This window comes from Mauremys reevesii, unplaced genomic scaffold, assembly GCF_016161935.1.
Source record: "Mauremys reevesii isolate NIE-2019 unplaced genomic scaffold, ASM1616193v1 Contig56, whole genome shotgun sequence".
In the NCBI taxonomy this organism is placed as follows: Eukaryota; Metazoa; Chordata; order Testudines; family Geoemydidae; genus Mauremys; species Mauremys reevesii.
The window spans coordinates 296,448-310,723 of record NW_024100869.1 but is presented as its reverse complement, the minus strand read 5'-3'; the positions used below and the strand labels follow the sequence as shown (position 1 = coordinate 310,723).

Below are 14,276 nucleotides of genomic sequence, written 5' to 3'. Positions count from 1 at the left end.
CTCGGCCCCGGCCCCAGCAGGGTCCATGTGTCGCTGCGGGTTCAGGTCTCCAGCCTTGTGCAGGAAGAACCTCACGTCCCGGCGCTGCCCCTGACACCGGATGGTGACGTCTGCCCCTGGGGCGGTGACCCCGGTGGGGCTCAGGGAGATGGAGGGTCTGGGTAAGCTGGGATCTGCGCACAGGAGAAAGACACTGAGAGCCAGACCCAGGCACCCACCCAGCCCCGGCCTCCCCCAGCCACGGGCAGATCCAGGGGCCCCAGGCAGAGATTCTCTCCCAGATCCCAGAGCTCCCCCCACCCAGAATCCCGGCCCTGCGAGCTGGGCTCCCAGCCCCAGAGACACTGAACCGCGGCTCCCTAGTGCTTGGGATCCTCATATGCCGTGTGGCCCCTGCCCCATCCACTGCCCTGGACAGAGCGACTCACGGGCTGGTCTCTGGCGCCGGCACCGCAGGCCCAGGGTTGCCGGTGCCCAGTTTTCAGCCGGAAAGTGGGTTGAACAAGGGAACCTGGCAGTGCCGCTGACCGGACACTAAACCTGACTCCCTGCAGTACCCAGCCTCTGCCAGCAGGGGGCGGGAGGGCAGCTGAGCTACTCTGCAGTGGCTCTGCCCCACTCACCTGACCCCTGGAGGTGGCTCACCTGGCAGGGGGAGGGTGGCGAGAGCAGCGAGTGACGGTTGGGAGGAGGGGGGAAAGGAGCAGGGGGCGGGGCCTCAGGAAGAGGCGGAGCAGGGGGTGGGGGAAGTTCCCGCACTCAGTGTCGGTTTTCACAAATAAAAAGTTGACACCCTAGCAGGGCCTGAGCCCCCCCCAGGAAGGGAGTCACCCCCTGGGAGGCAGGGAGGGGTCATTATCCCCATGCTACAGGGGGAAACTGAGGCACAGACAGATTCACTTTCCTCAGTGAGCTCCCAGGAGCAGGGACTGTCTCTTCACTCTGTGTTTATGCAGCGCCCGGCACAACGGGGCCCTGACCATGGTGGGGGCCCTACATGCTCCCCAGACACAAGGGATCCAGCGTTACTGAGGTCAGCGTTTGCAGACATCTCCACTAACTGGGAGTGTCTCGGTTTGTGGGCGCTCGGCCTGAGATCCCCCAAAATTGAGGCCCCCTCCCACGTAAGGACACTTTTGAAAACCGCGACGTGCTCCTGTCACACAGAGTCTGTGGCTGCGCCAGGAGCTGGGCCAGATCTCCTGGGTCCCAGCCCAGCGCCGTGTCCATCAAGCCACCACTTCTCCTGCAGCCCCTGCCTCATTCAGCTCCAGCCGGGGCACTGCCTGGGGCGGGGCCTGGAGAACAGAGGGGATGGGATCACGGGATTAAATAGCGACTCCCGGTTCCTACGCACAAGGGGCAGCGTTAAAGTCGCCTCCCTGCCCCGAGTCTCCAGGGGCTGCTGCTCCCCCCTGGTTGGGGAACCCCCCAGTGACTCCATCCCTGCTCCCCGGCCGGGCGTCCCCTCTGTGGGGTCAGGGCTCAGGGCAGAGCCTGGCTCTGAGTGTCCCATTGGCACCGAGCCCTGTGAGGGTCTGGCGGGGGGTGGGGCTGGGAACGGGGACGCTGAGCCGGGTCCCTCACCTCTCACCACCAACTCCACGGGGTCGCTGGGGTACGACACGTTGAACGGCTCCGATCTGCTGTGATAGGAGCAGCTGTAGCTCCCGCCGGGCTCCCGGCGCACGTTGCTGATGAAAAACTCAGCCTCCAACCCGTCCGAATCCACAGGTGGGAAATGACGTCCCTCTTTATTCAGCACGAACCGCACGCCCTGGTGCTGCCCCTGACACTGGACAGTCACGGCTCCGCCCAGCAAGACCCCCCAGCTGGGGCTCAGGGAGATGCTGGGTTTGGGGTAGCTGGGCTCTGCAGTGGGAAGCAAACAGGCCATGAGACACAGGCCCCGTCACTCAGTCCTGAGGCCCGTCCTCACAACGCGGCCTCAGTGGTGGGTCAGACCCGGCGGCCCTGGGGACGGGCTCCTGGATCCCTTTCTACAAGGTGTTAGGATATAGCTATTCAGGCCTGTCTGCAAGGCCTAGATTTTAAGAACGTAGGTGTATTCTTATCACTCAGCTAGTTCTAGAGGTATAAAAGAAAGAATCAAAATCACTGTCTGTGGAATGGCCTTCTCCTACTGTGCCAGGCGAAGGCCTTCAGCTAAGGTGTAGTTAGGCAGCCATAAGCTGGGAAGTGTCTGGTCACATCCTCACATTCTAAACTAGTCACACTGAAATAAGGTGCTTTTGGGCTGTTAGAAATACAATCCTGTCCTGATATTCCTCGCACCTCCAGAGAAAGGGAAGAGCCTAGAAGATGTAAAAGGAAACTTAGTTTGATCGCATCCTGTCTGGCAAGAACTCACTTATCAACAGACACAGCTGGAAACCCTTATGTCTGTATAGATGTAGTTGTGAAATCCTCACTTCTGTATTGTTTTGTATGTTTATTCGCATGGTCTCTGTCTGGTTCTGCGATTGTTTCTGTTTGCTGTATAATTAATTTTGCTGGGTGTAAACCAATGGAGGTGGTGGGGTATAATTGGATAAATAACCATGTTACAGTATGGTAGGACTGGTTAGTTAAATTTCAGTAAAATTATTGGTTAAGGTCTAGCTAAGCAACACTCAGGTTTCACTATATAGTCTGCAGTCAATGGCGGGGTGGGGAGGAGAAATGGGAACAGGGACTGGGGGGGGGGATTGGGATCATGTTTTGTTAAAGGGGGAAATGGGAACAGGGGATGGGACAGGAACAGGGACACAGGCAAGGCTCTGTGGTGTCAGAGCTGGGAAGGGGACACTAAGGAAGGAAACTGGAATCGTGCTGGCTGGAAGTTCACCCCAATAAACATCGAATTGTTTGCGCCTTTGGACTTCGGGTATTGTTGCTCTCTGTTCATGCGAGAAGGACCAGGGAAGTAGGAGCGTGAAGGAATAAGTCCCCTAACACAGGGGCCAGAGTTTCCCCTCAGCCCTGGGCTCACAGCATGAGACACGGAGCCACCCCAGCCCCTGGGGCCCAGAGCTCTGCTCCCTGGTGAGTGACAGGCCAGGCCAGTCTCCAGGGTCCATTCACTCCCTGGCTTCTCTGCTGGGAGGGCTGGGAGCCAGGACTCCTGGGTTCTGTCCCCGGCTCTGGGAGGGGAGTGGGGTCTAGTGGGGAGAGCAGGGGGGATGGCGGCCAGGACTCCTGGGTTCTGTGCACAGCACCACCACTGACTTGTAGGGGACTGTGCAAGTCTCTACTATACACTGAGGTTTATAACCTTCAGCTCCACCCATCACCCCCTAACTGATGTGTTGCTTGGGAAAGGATCCCCCTGCTCCGCAGTTCCCTCTGGGGTCAGGAATCCCCCCTTCCTCTGCCCCAATTCTCCAAAAGCTGCTGCTCCCCGCTGGCTGGGGAACCCCCCAGTGACTCCGTCCCCGCTCCCTGGCCGGGCGTCCCCTCTGCTGGGCCCAGGGCTCAGGGCAGAACCTGGCTCCGAGTGACCCATCGGTGCAGAGATCCCTTGTGGGTCTAGCTGGGTGTGGGGCTGGGAGCCGGGCCACTAAGCCAGGCCCCTCACCTCCCACAATGATCTCGACGGGGTCGCTGGGATACGACCAGCGACTCTGATCCGTTATGGAGCGATAGTTGCAGGTGTAGCTCCCTCCATCTTCCCGGCCGACACTGGTGATGGGAAATTCAGCCACGGGCCCATCAGGTAACATCGTCCACACCTGCCGGTTCGGGTGTCCAGCTTTACGCAGAAAGAACTCCATGCCCTGGTACCAGCCCTCACAGCGGATGGTGACGCTTCCCCCGAGCGCCACCACCCTGCTGGGGCTCACCCAGACGGTGGGTTTGAGAAATTCACGCCCTGCTTTCACCGAGAGACAGGAGTTAAACAGGGGAGACACAGGCCCCGTCCCGGCTCCCCTCCACTCCATTTCAGTCCATCCATCATTCGGCCTCTCTAGGAGTCTGTCCCCTACCAGGGTTGGCACTGCCTGCCCATGGGGCTCGGGGTCAGGGGGGTCACCCAGACGTAGCTCAGGACCCAGCTGCATGAGAGATCACCTGGCCTCCCTCCCCCAGCCCCCTCTGAGGCTGGCCAGGGAGCCTGACCAGTGCCCCCCCTGGGGTTGGAAATAAAGTCTGTTACCTTCGGGAGTCACACAAGACCCATCTTTCCCCAGGGCTTGGGAATGGGGGCTGTGTGTGCAGGGGAGGGAGCTGTTTGGGGTGGATCTGGGGGCGGGGCAGATCTGGGGGGTTCTCCGCACGGCTGCACTGACCGGCAACGTTTTGGTTCCCCGAGGGGAACTAGAGCCCACGGATGGGCCCTGTTAGCGTTTGTATGAGCTGAAATAAATCCACATGGTGCCCCCGATCCTCACAGCCTGTCGGGGGCAGGACTTTGAACCAGGGGTCGGTTCCTATTTGCTTCGTCAGACCCCAGGATCCAGATTCGGCTCCTAGTTACTCGGGGGGCGACACAGAAGAAAGGGCCGGATCTGAGCTCCCAGGGGGAGTTTGGGTTGAGTTTTGGGGAAGGTTCAGGGCTCAGTTCCTGTTTTCCCCACCCCATGCATCCCCTCCCCCGTCCTTCATGTTACCGTCCTCCCCACAGACTGATACTCACCTCCCCACACCCCACTGTGCCCGGCCAGCCAGCAGCCTGGAGAGGAGACGGCTCGTTAGTGACCAGATTCCAGAGCAACTGGATCCTACACCCTGGTCTCAGATCCCCCCCATGGGCACACCCCCTGGCTTTATCCGATACTCACCGAGGAGGAGGAGAACAATGAAAGCAGATGCCATGATGGGGGCAGCCAGGGTCCCTCAGCGCTGCCACCAACACCCTGGCGCCCAGCTCCACTGAGCCCCAAATGAGGAACTCAGCTGGTGACTCCAGCTACAGGAAGACGACAATGTCTCCTCTCTTCCTGCGTCCATCACACCTTGTCTCTAATCTGCAGGCAAAATCTAGTGCGGTCAAAGTAAGCAGAGGTCTTTGCAAAACCCAGGAAACCCAGGGACCGTCAGCCTGGGTCACAGCTTGTCTGTGTCTCTGTGGAGATGGGGGAACAGGTCACCTCAACTTACCCTGCAGCCTTGAGGAAGGTGCATCAGGCTGAGAGCCAGGCCAGGGGCTCTGGTCTTCCATCTTCCACTGACCACGATTTCCATGAAAATTCCATCCCCTTTTCATTCTGGGTTCAAGCGGCTGATGACCCACACGGCTAAAATTAATACATGATCATGCAATTAAAGGCTGACGTCGTAATGGACCTGCACGAGGGGGAAGAGTTAAGGCCATTCAGGAAACAGTAACTGTGGCATTTCCTGGTGCTGGAGGGTTTGACTCTGCAGCCTTCCTGTTCAGCCCGCCAACCTGCCCACCTGCGACATGAGCCGTGGCACCGAGTGAGGAGCGGGTGCGATGGGGGACACCTGGGTTTGCTGCCCCTTGCACCGTAGCTGAGCGGTGATGATGGGTTTACACTGTAACGCCTGGTTCTAAGGGGCTTTTCTCAGTGTGTGAATCAAATCACCAAGGTTCAAAAGAAAATAGGAGAAAGAGAAATTGCATCTGTCACGGACTCACAGATCGTGCCCACTCTTGGCCCCGTGCGGTCCGTGGGGGGGGGGGCGGGGGAGGTGCCCCTTTCAGAGCGACAGCCCTTCTCGGGGGTCCACTCTCTCTTGGGGTCAGGCATCTCCACCTCCTGGAGCCGCCCCTCTCTGAGCCTTAGCACGTCTGTCTCTGCCGTGGGCCCCCTCAGGGAGTCCACTCGCTCTGGACCCCCGCGGCCTCCACCCCCCAAAGAGGATGATGCCGCCCTGTTCCCTAGCCCGGAGCGACTCTCAGCCAGCATAAAACAGGAGGGTTTATTGAGGGTTGAACCCAGCACAGGAAACTCTCAGGGCCTCAGGCCTGGCCTCCCTCAGCCCAGCACATCCCAGTCCCCCTGCAGCAAGGTGGGCTCTGCCTGCTCCCCTCCTCCAGCCCAGAGCCCCCCTGCTTCCCAGCTGGGCATCTGAGATCACCTCCCTCAGGCCCTGCCTCTGTCCATTGTCTCCTATCCAGGGAAACAGGCTCGTAAACAGGGTGGCCTGGGTCTCCTCTCCTCTCAGCCCCCCCTCTGGCCCCTCTGGCTGGAACCGGCTGGTCAGGTCACCGGGGTCCTGTCCCCGCAGCCCATTGTCCTCCCACTGGCCAGAACCAGCTGTGACTCCTGAGCTGGGTCTCCGGGTCGCCAGTCGCTGGGGTCTCCATTTTCCACGCCAGTGGTTGGGATCCCCAGTTCCCTCGCTGGTCCTCTGTAACAACAAATTCCCATTCCCCCTCACCTCGTTAAATCCGTAGCACCTAGAGAAACTGAGTCCCACTCCCTCTGCATGCAAACCATTGGAAAACCAAGACAATCCCCCATAGGAAACAAGGAAAAACAAGTAACCCCCCCACTTAATCACACCATCCCTGGCTGCCAACGGGTCACCAGCCGGGAGAGACCCAGGGACCTTCTAAAGCCCCTGCAGAGACCTGCCCCCGAGCTGGAGGAGACACTGTCAGGGGTTATGTGGCCAGGCCCCAAGAGAGGGACGTGACACAGGCTTTGTTTATACAGTGTTATGGACTCACAGGTTGTCACAGACTCACAGGTTGTGCCCACTCGTGGCCCCGTGCAGTCCCTGCGGGGAACCCCCTTCAGTGTGACAGCCCTTCTCGGGGGTCCACTCTGTGTTCCCCCACACTCCCCTATCCCAGCTGCTCTTTGCAGAGGGTCTCACAGGCCCAGAGGGCTCGGGGGGTTGGAAACTCTCTCCCTCGCCAGCGTTACACAGGTCGGGGGCCGGGGCTCGTTTCAAACCAAGCCCCTGGTTCTACTCAGCTCCTGGGCAAACCCCCAGCAGCAGCCGCTCACAGGCAAAGCTTTCGGGTTAACCCCCCGGACAAGGAATCACACCCGGCCTGTCTATTGAAACGGGGGCTGAGCGACCGCGGCCAACAGCCGGAGTCAGCCCGGCTCCAAGTCTCGCTCCTTCGGGAGTCACCGGAGCAGAGCCGCTTGTGTCCAGAACAGCCGGGCTGTGGGGGGAGGAACCGGTTCATTCACTCTCCTGACGGACGGGCAGGGCGGCTGCTGACCCCACTCCTAGTGTAAGCGGGGGAAGGGTCCTGCTATTGTGGGGAACTTTCCTGGCTTATACCCGCCCCGGTGGGATTGGCTAGTGAAAGGATCTGAGTCCTCGCTCCCACTCCCTTCACCCAGAGGCCTGCCTGACCCCGAGGGCTCCCCTTCCTCCCTCCCGTGCGGAGAGTCCTCGTGACCCCGGCAAGGCTGGGCCCCGGATCCCTGGGGGCTCGACCCCCAGTCTCGTCGTGGTCACTTAGGACAGGGGTGAGGGTGTCCCCACTCCGGGGCTCTCTCTTTGCGCCGGCTGCTTCCCTGACCCACTGATCAGTAAACAGAGTTCAGAGCACGTACAATTTATTAAATAGCAACTCAGAACAGGGGCTGCTAACAGGAAGTTTCTCAAGGGAGTTTGGAAGGGGAGTGGGAAGGGAGCGGGAGTCCCTTGTCGGTCCTAACCCTTTCCCTGTAGTCCCCTTAAAACCTATAAACCAAACCACATTCCAAAACCCCTTTCCGTAAACCACCCTTCCATTAACTAGGAGACAATGCAGGCAGAAGCCCAGCAGCAGAGTGGGGGCTATTCAGTTTATTGCACTGAGTGTTGCATGTATGATTACCTGCCCTGTGGGCGGGTGGCGTATGTGTGCAGTCAGTGCAAGGAGCTCCTGGCCCTCAGAGACCATGTACGGGCTTTGGAGGCCAGGGTGGCGGAACTGGAGGAGCTAAGAGAGGCAGAGAGGTATGTTGATGAGGCTTTCCGGGACACTGTAGAATTGTCCCACCTCCACTCAGACAGCTCCTGTGCTGTTGAGGAGGAAGAACGGCCCAGGGAAGTAGAGCAGTCAATGGGAGCAGAGGGAAACCTTCCCGTAGTTGGGACCCTCCTTCCAGATGGTGCTGGGGTTGCCTCTCGCACTGAGGTTACCTCTCCGGGGGAGGGAACTCCAGTTGCTAGGAAAAGGCAGGTGTTAGTAATGGGAGATCCGATCATTAGAAACGTAGATAGCTGGGTTTGTGATGACCTGTCACAGATTGAAGTGTCACTAGAGGAGGTTTTGGAATTAATTGATAAACTCAACAGTAACAAGTCACCGGGACCAGATGGCATTCACCCAAGAGTTCTGAAAGAACTCAAATGTGAAGTTGCGGAACTATTAACTAAGGTTTGTAACCTGTCCTTTAAATCGGCATCGGTACCCAATGACTGGAAGTTAGCTAATGTAACACCAATATTTAAAAAGGGCTCTAGAGGTGATCCCGGAAATTACAGACCGGTAAGTCTAACGTCGGTACCGGGCAAATTAGTCGAAACAATAGTTAAGAATAAAATTGTCAGACACATAGAAAAACATAAACTGTTGAGCAGTAGTCAACATGGTTTCTGTAAAGGGAAATCGTGTCTTACTAATCTATTAGAGTTCTTTGAAGGGGTCAACAAACATGTGGACAAGGGGGATGCGGTGGACATAGTGTACTTAGATTTCCAGAAAGCCTTTGACAAGGTCCCTCACCAAAGGCTCTTATGTAAATTAAGCTGTCATGGGATAAAAGGGAAGGTCCTTTCATGGATTGAGAACTGGTTAAAGGACAGGGAACAAAGGGTAGGAATTAATGGTAAATTCTCAGAATGGAGAGGGGTAACTAGTGGTGTTCCCCAAGGGTCAGTCCTAGGACCAATCCTATTCAATTTATTCATAAATGATCTGGAGAAAGGGGTAAACAGTGAGGTGGCAAAGTTTGCGGATGATAGTAAACTACTCAAGATAGTTAAGACCAAAGCAGATTGTGAAGAACTTCAAAAAGATCTCACAAAACTAAGTGATTGGGCAACAAAATGGCAAATGAAATTTAATGTGGATAAATGTAAAGTAATGCACATTGGAAAAAATAACCCCAACTATACATACAATATGATGGGGGCTAATTTAGCTACAACGAGTCAGGAAAAAGATCTTGGAGTCATCGTGGATAGTTCTCTGAAGATGTCCACGCAGTGTGCAGAGGCGGTCAAAAAAGCAAACAGGATGTTAGGAATCATTAAAAAGGGGATAGAGAATAAGACTGAGAATATATTATTGCCCTTATATAAATTCATGGTACACCCACATCTCGAATACTGTGTACAGATGTGGTCTCCTCACCTCAAAAAAGATATTCTAGCACTAGAAAAGGTTCAGAAAAGGGCAACTAAAATGATTAGGGGTTTAGAGAGGGTCCCATACGAGGAAAGATTAAAGAGGCTAGGACTCTTCAGCTTGGAAAAGAGGAGACTAAGGGGGGATATGATAGAGGTATATAAAATCATGAGTGATGTTGAGAAAGTGGATAAGGAAAAGTTATTTACTTATTCCCATAATACAAGAACTAGGGGTCACCAAATGAAATTAATAGGCAGCAGGTTTAAAACAAATAAAAGGAAATTCTTCAAGCAGCGCACAGTCAACTTGTGGAACTCCTTACCTGAGGAGGTTGTGAAGGCTAGGACTATAACAATGTTTAAAAGGGAACTGGATAAATTCATGGTGGCTAAGTCCATAAATGGCTATTAGCCAGGATGGGTAAGAATGGTGTCCCTAGCCTCTGTTCGTCAGAGGATGGAGATGGATGGCAGGAGAGAGATCACTTGATCATTGCCTGTTAGGTTCACTCCCTCAGGGGCACCTGGCATTGGCCACTGTCGGTAGACAGATACTGGGCTAGATGGACCTTTGGTCTGACCTGGTACGGCCGTTCTTATGTTCTTATGACTCCTGGGTTCTGTGCACAGCACCACCACCGAGTTGTAGGGGACCGTGCAAGTCTCTACTGTACACTGAGGTTTATAACCTTCAGCTCCACCCATCACCCCCTAACTGATGTGTTGCCTGGGAAAGGCCCCCAACTGCTCTGCAGCTCCCCCTGGGGTCAGGGATCCCCCCTTCTTCTGCCCCAAATCTCCAGTGGCTGCTTCTCCCCCTGGCTGGGAACCCCTCAGTGACTCCGTCCCGTCCCCAGCCGAGCCTCCCCTCTGCTGGGCCCAGGGCTCAGGGCAGAGCTGGGATCTGAGCGTCCCATAGGTGCAGAGACCCCCTGTGGGTCTAGCTGGGTGTGGGGCTGGGAGCCGGGACACTGAGCCGGGACTCTCTCTCACCTCCTACAATGATCTCGACGGGGTCGCTGGGATACGACCAGCGACTCTGATCCGTTATGGAGCGATAGTCGCAGGTGTAGCTCCCTCCATCTTCCCGGCTGACACTGGGGATGGGAAATTCAGCCACGGTCCCATCAGGTACCAGCCACACCTGCGGGTTCGGGTGTCCAGCTTTACGCAGAACGAACTCCATGCCCGGGTACAAACTCGCACAGGGGATGGTGACGCTTCCCCCGAGCGCCACCACCCTGCTGGGGCTCACCCAGATGGTGGGTTTGAGAAATTCACGCTCTGCTTTCAACAAGAGACAGGAGATGAACAGGGGAGACCCCCCCTTCTCGGCCTCCTCCCCGCCCCAATTCAGTCCATCCGTCATTCGGCCTCTCTAGGAGTCTGTCCCCTACCAGGGTTGGCACTGCCTGCCCATGGGGCTCGGGGGCAGGGGGTTCACCCAGATGTCACTCAGGACCTGGCTGCATGTGAGATCACCTGCCACCCCCAGCCCAGCAACCCCACCTGAGGCCAGCCAGGGAGCCTGATCAATGCCCCCCCTGCAGTTCTGCCCCCCCGCCCCGGGGTTGGAAATAGAGTCTGTGACTGGCAGGAGTCACACAACACCCACCAGGGGCGGCTCTAGGAATTGCGCCGCCCCAAGCACGGCAGCACGCCGCGGGGGGCGCTCTGGTGGTCACCAGTCCCGTGGCTCCGGTGGACCTCCCGCAGACGTGACAGCGGAGGGTCCACTGAAGCCACAGGACCAGCAGACCCTCCGCAGGCACACATGCAGGAGGTCCACCGGGGCCGCGGGACCAGCGGACCCCCCTCGACACGCTGCCCCAAGCACGCGCTTGGCGCGTTGGGGTCTGGAGCCGGCCCTGACACCCACCTTTCCCCAGGCCTTGGGAATGGGGGGGCTGTAAGTGCAGGGGAGGGAGCTGTTGGGGGTGGATCTGGGGACAGGGGCAGATCTGGGGGGTTCTTCCCACGGCTGCACTGACCAGGAACGTTTTGGTTCCCCGAGGGGATCTAGAGCCCACGGACGGGCCCCGTTAGAGTTTGTACGAGCTGAAATAAATCCACGGGCCTCCCCCAGTCCCCGATTCTCACAGCCTAGGGGGGCAGGACATAGGACATTGAACCAAGGGACTGTTCCCAGCTGCTTCATCAGACCCTGGGAGCCAGATTCGGCTCCTAGTTACTCCATGGGGGAGAGCACAGAAGAACGGGGCCGGGTCTGAGCTCTCAGGGGGAGTTTGGGTTGAGTTTTGGGGAAGGATCAGGGCTCAGTTTCTCTTTTTCCCCACCCCATGCAGCCTCTCCCCCGTCCTTGATGTTACCCTCCTTCCCACAGACTGATACTCACCTCCCCACACCCCGCTGTGCCCGGCCAGCCAGCAGCCTGGAGAGGAGACAGCTAGTTAGTCACCAGATCCCAGAGGGACTGGATCCTACACCCTGTTCTCAGACCCTCCCCCATCCATGGACACATGCCCTGGACTCAGATTCTGCCTCACCCCCACCCCCATGGGCACACACCCTCCCACTTGCTGTAACCGCTAGACCCCAGTCCCCTCCCAGAGCCAGGGATAAAACCCAGGAGTCCTGGTTCCCAGCCCACCTGCTCTAACCCATCAGGCCCCAATACCCCACTGCTGCACTAGAGGGCGCTATGTGCAGGGAGCAGGAGGAGGGGCTCAGGAGAGGGGGGCTCTCCCCTGGCAGTCAGTGCTGGCTTGATACCCCAGTGCACTGCTAGGGGGCGCTGTGCTGCAGGGCGGGGGGGCAGAGGTCACTAGGGGCAGGGGCGGCTCTAGGCACCAGCAAAACAAGCTGGTGCCTAGGGTGGCCAAATCTAGGGGGCGGCAAAAGGCTGGGGCCCCAGCATCCTGCCGCTGCCGGCCCGTCCCCTGCCGCCGGGGGGGGGGGGGGCCCCCCGGCAGGTTCGGCCGGCGGACCTGCCGCAGTCACACCTGCGGGAGGTCCACCGGAGCCCTGGGACGACCGACCGGACCTGCCGCAGGCATGACTGCGGAGGGGGCGCTCATCCCGTGGCTCGGCTGGACCTCCCACAGGCATGGCTGCAGCTGCTCAAGCGGAGCCGCCGGATCCGCAAACCATCCGCAGCCGCGGGGGGTCCAGCCGAGCCATGCGGGACCAGCGGTCCCTCTGCAGTCATGCCCGCGGGAGGTCCGCTGCTCCCGCGGCTCCGGGGCGCCTCCCGCGCATGACTGCTTGGGGCGGCCAAAACGGTAGAGCCGCCCCTGACTAGGGGGTCTCTCCCCTGGCAGTCAGCGCTGCCCTGATACCCCAGGGCACTGCTAGGGGGCGCTGTGCTGCAGGGCGGGGGGGCAGAGGTCACTAGGGGGGCTCTCCCCGGCCATCAGTGCTGGCCCCAGCGCTAAGCAAAGTTCCAATTACTCTGGCAGAGAGAATCCTGCAACCCCCTGGGCAGGAATTACAGCCGTGGCCGTCGTCACCTCCCCACCGTGTCCTCGGCTCCATGGACCTCTCAGGAGACGCGTCGCCAGCGGGATGGGTCCTGCTGGGGTTTCCCTGGGGTCGTCCCTCTTCCATATTGTGGTTCTGACCCCACCTAACCCAGAGCGGCCAGCCGGGGTCAGAGCAAAGGTCCATCCAGCCCAGTGTCCTGTCGTCCTCCCAGCAAACAGAGGCCGCGCCCCACCCCCTCACCCTCCGGCTGGAGTCATTCCAGGCTGTGTCTGTGTCCCGTTCCCACGGCCCCGCCCCACAGGGACCATGTGGGTCCCACTGCCACCCTGCACAATGGGGCCCTGTGGTGCCTCAGTTCCCCCTGTGCAGTTCTTAATATCTAGGTGGTGGATCAGGGTGTGTGATTGCTGCAGAGGAAGGGGCCAGTGCACCTAAATGCCTGGCACTCTGTCTCCTAGGAACTGATGGCCTGGGCCCCTCCTCTGCAAAGGTGCCAGCTGAAGGTGTTGGAGACAAAGGGGTCAGGTGACCTCCTGGCCCGGGAGAGGGGGTTGGGCAGACTGGAGCTGGTTGGGGAAGGAAGGGAAGGACAGACAGGGCTCTGATTTCCCAATGGGGCTGTGGGGCTCCTGGGGCCCCAAGATGGACCTAAAAGGGGGGATCCTGTTATCTGTGCCTGCAAGACCCTGTCCTGGACTGTGTTCCTGTCGTCTAAATAAACCTTCTGCTTTACTGGCTGGCTGAGAGTCATGGTGAATCACAGGAAGCCGGGGGTGCAGGACCCTGACTCCCCCACACTCCGTGACAACTGGTGGTAGCGGTGGGATGTACTGCACCCCATGGACGGGGCTTCCTGCAGTAAGTGACTGGGAAGCAGTAAAATGAAGGGGGAGTGACGGGAACCAGGCGTGCTGAAGAGTCAGCAAGGGACGGTTTCAGGGGGTGATTAACCCCTGGGAGTATGTGCCCGGTGAGAAGGACTTTGCAGTAACAGGGTCCCCCGGGGGATCGCAGCGAGCGATCCCAGGGGCGGAGGAGGCTGCAGCTCGACCCTGGCAGAGAGGGGGTGACCTGAGGGACTGGCACACTAGGGGTCCCCCTGGAACCCGTGGGGAGCGGTGAGCACCCCGGCCTGCGAGTGGCCAGCAGGAAGATGTTTGCCAAGCGGCGCAAGTGTGACCTGGTGGAGCTGTGCAGGCAGAGGGGGCTGCGCAGTGGGAGGCTCACCAAGGACCAGCTGATTGCCCAGCTGGAGGAGGGAGATCGTGTGAATGAACCGGTCCCTGTCTCTGAGGGAAGCAGCCTGGCAGATGCAGCGCAGGCACCAGTGTCTGTCCCAGCTGGGAGTGGTCAGCCAGCTGCTGAGGGCTTCCTCAGACCCCCACTTCCTAGCGGGAGGGTGAGGAGAAGCCCAGCAAATACCGAGGGCTCAGCGGCCAGCAGGGGATCGTCCCGGCGGAGCTCCCCGTCCCTGGAGCGGATGCGGATGGAACATGACAGGAAGCTGAGTCAGGAAGAGCTCGAGTTAAGGAGGCAAGAACTGAAGGAGCGGGAGAACC

The 14,276-nt window shown here is 58.6% G+C and overlaps 1 protein-coding gene across 1 annotated transcript in view; it reads right to left on the bottom strand.

Moving 5' to 3' along the window:
- Positions 1 to 14,276, bottom strand: part of LOC120394405 (immunoglobulin superfamily member 1-like) — a 100,529-nt gene that overhangs the window by 59,193 nt on the left and 27,060 nt on the right. The window contains exon 5 of the mRNA XM_039518641.1: positions 10,267 to 10,557. Coding sequence (XP_039374575.1) covers positions 10,267 to 10,557 — 291 coding nt within the window. The remainder of the gene's footprint in view (positions 1 to 10,266; positions 10,558 to 14,276) is intronic.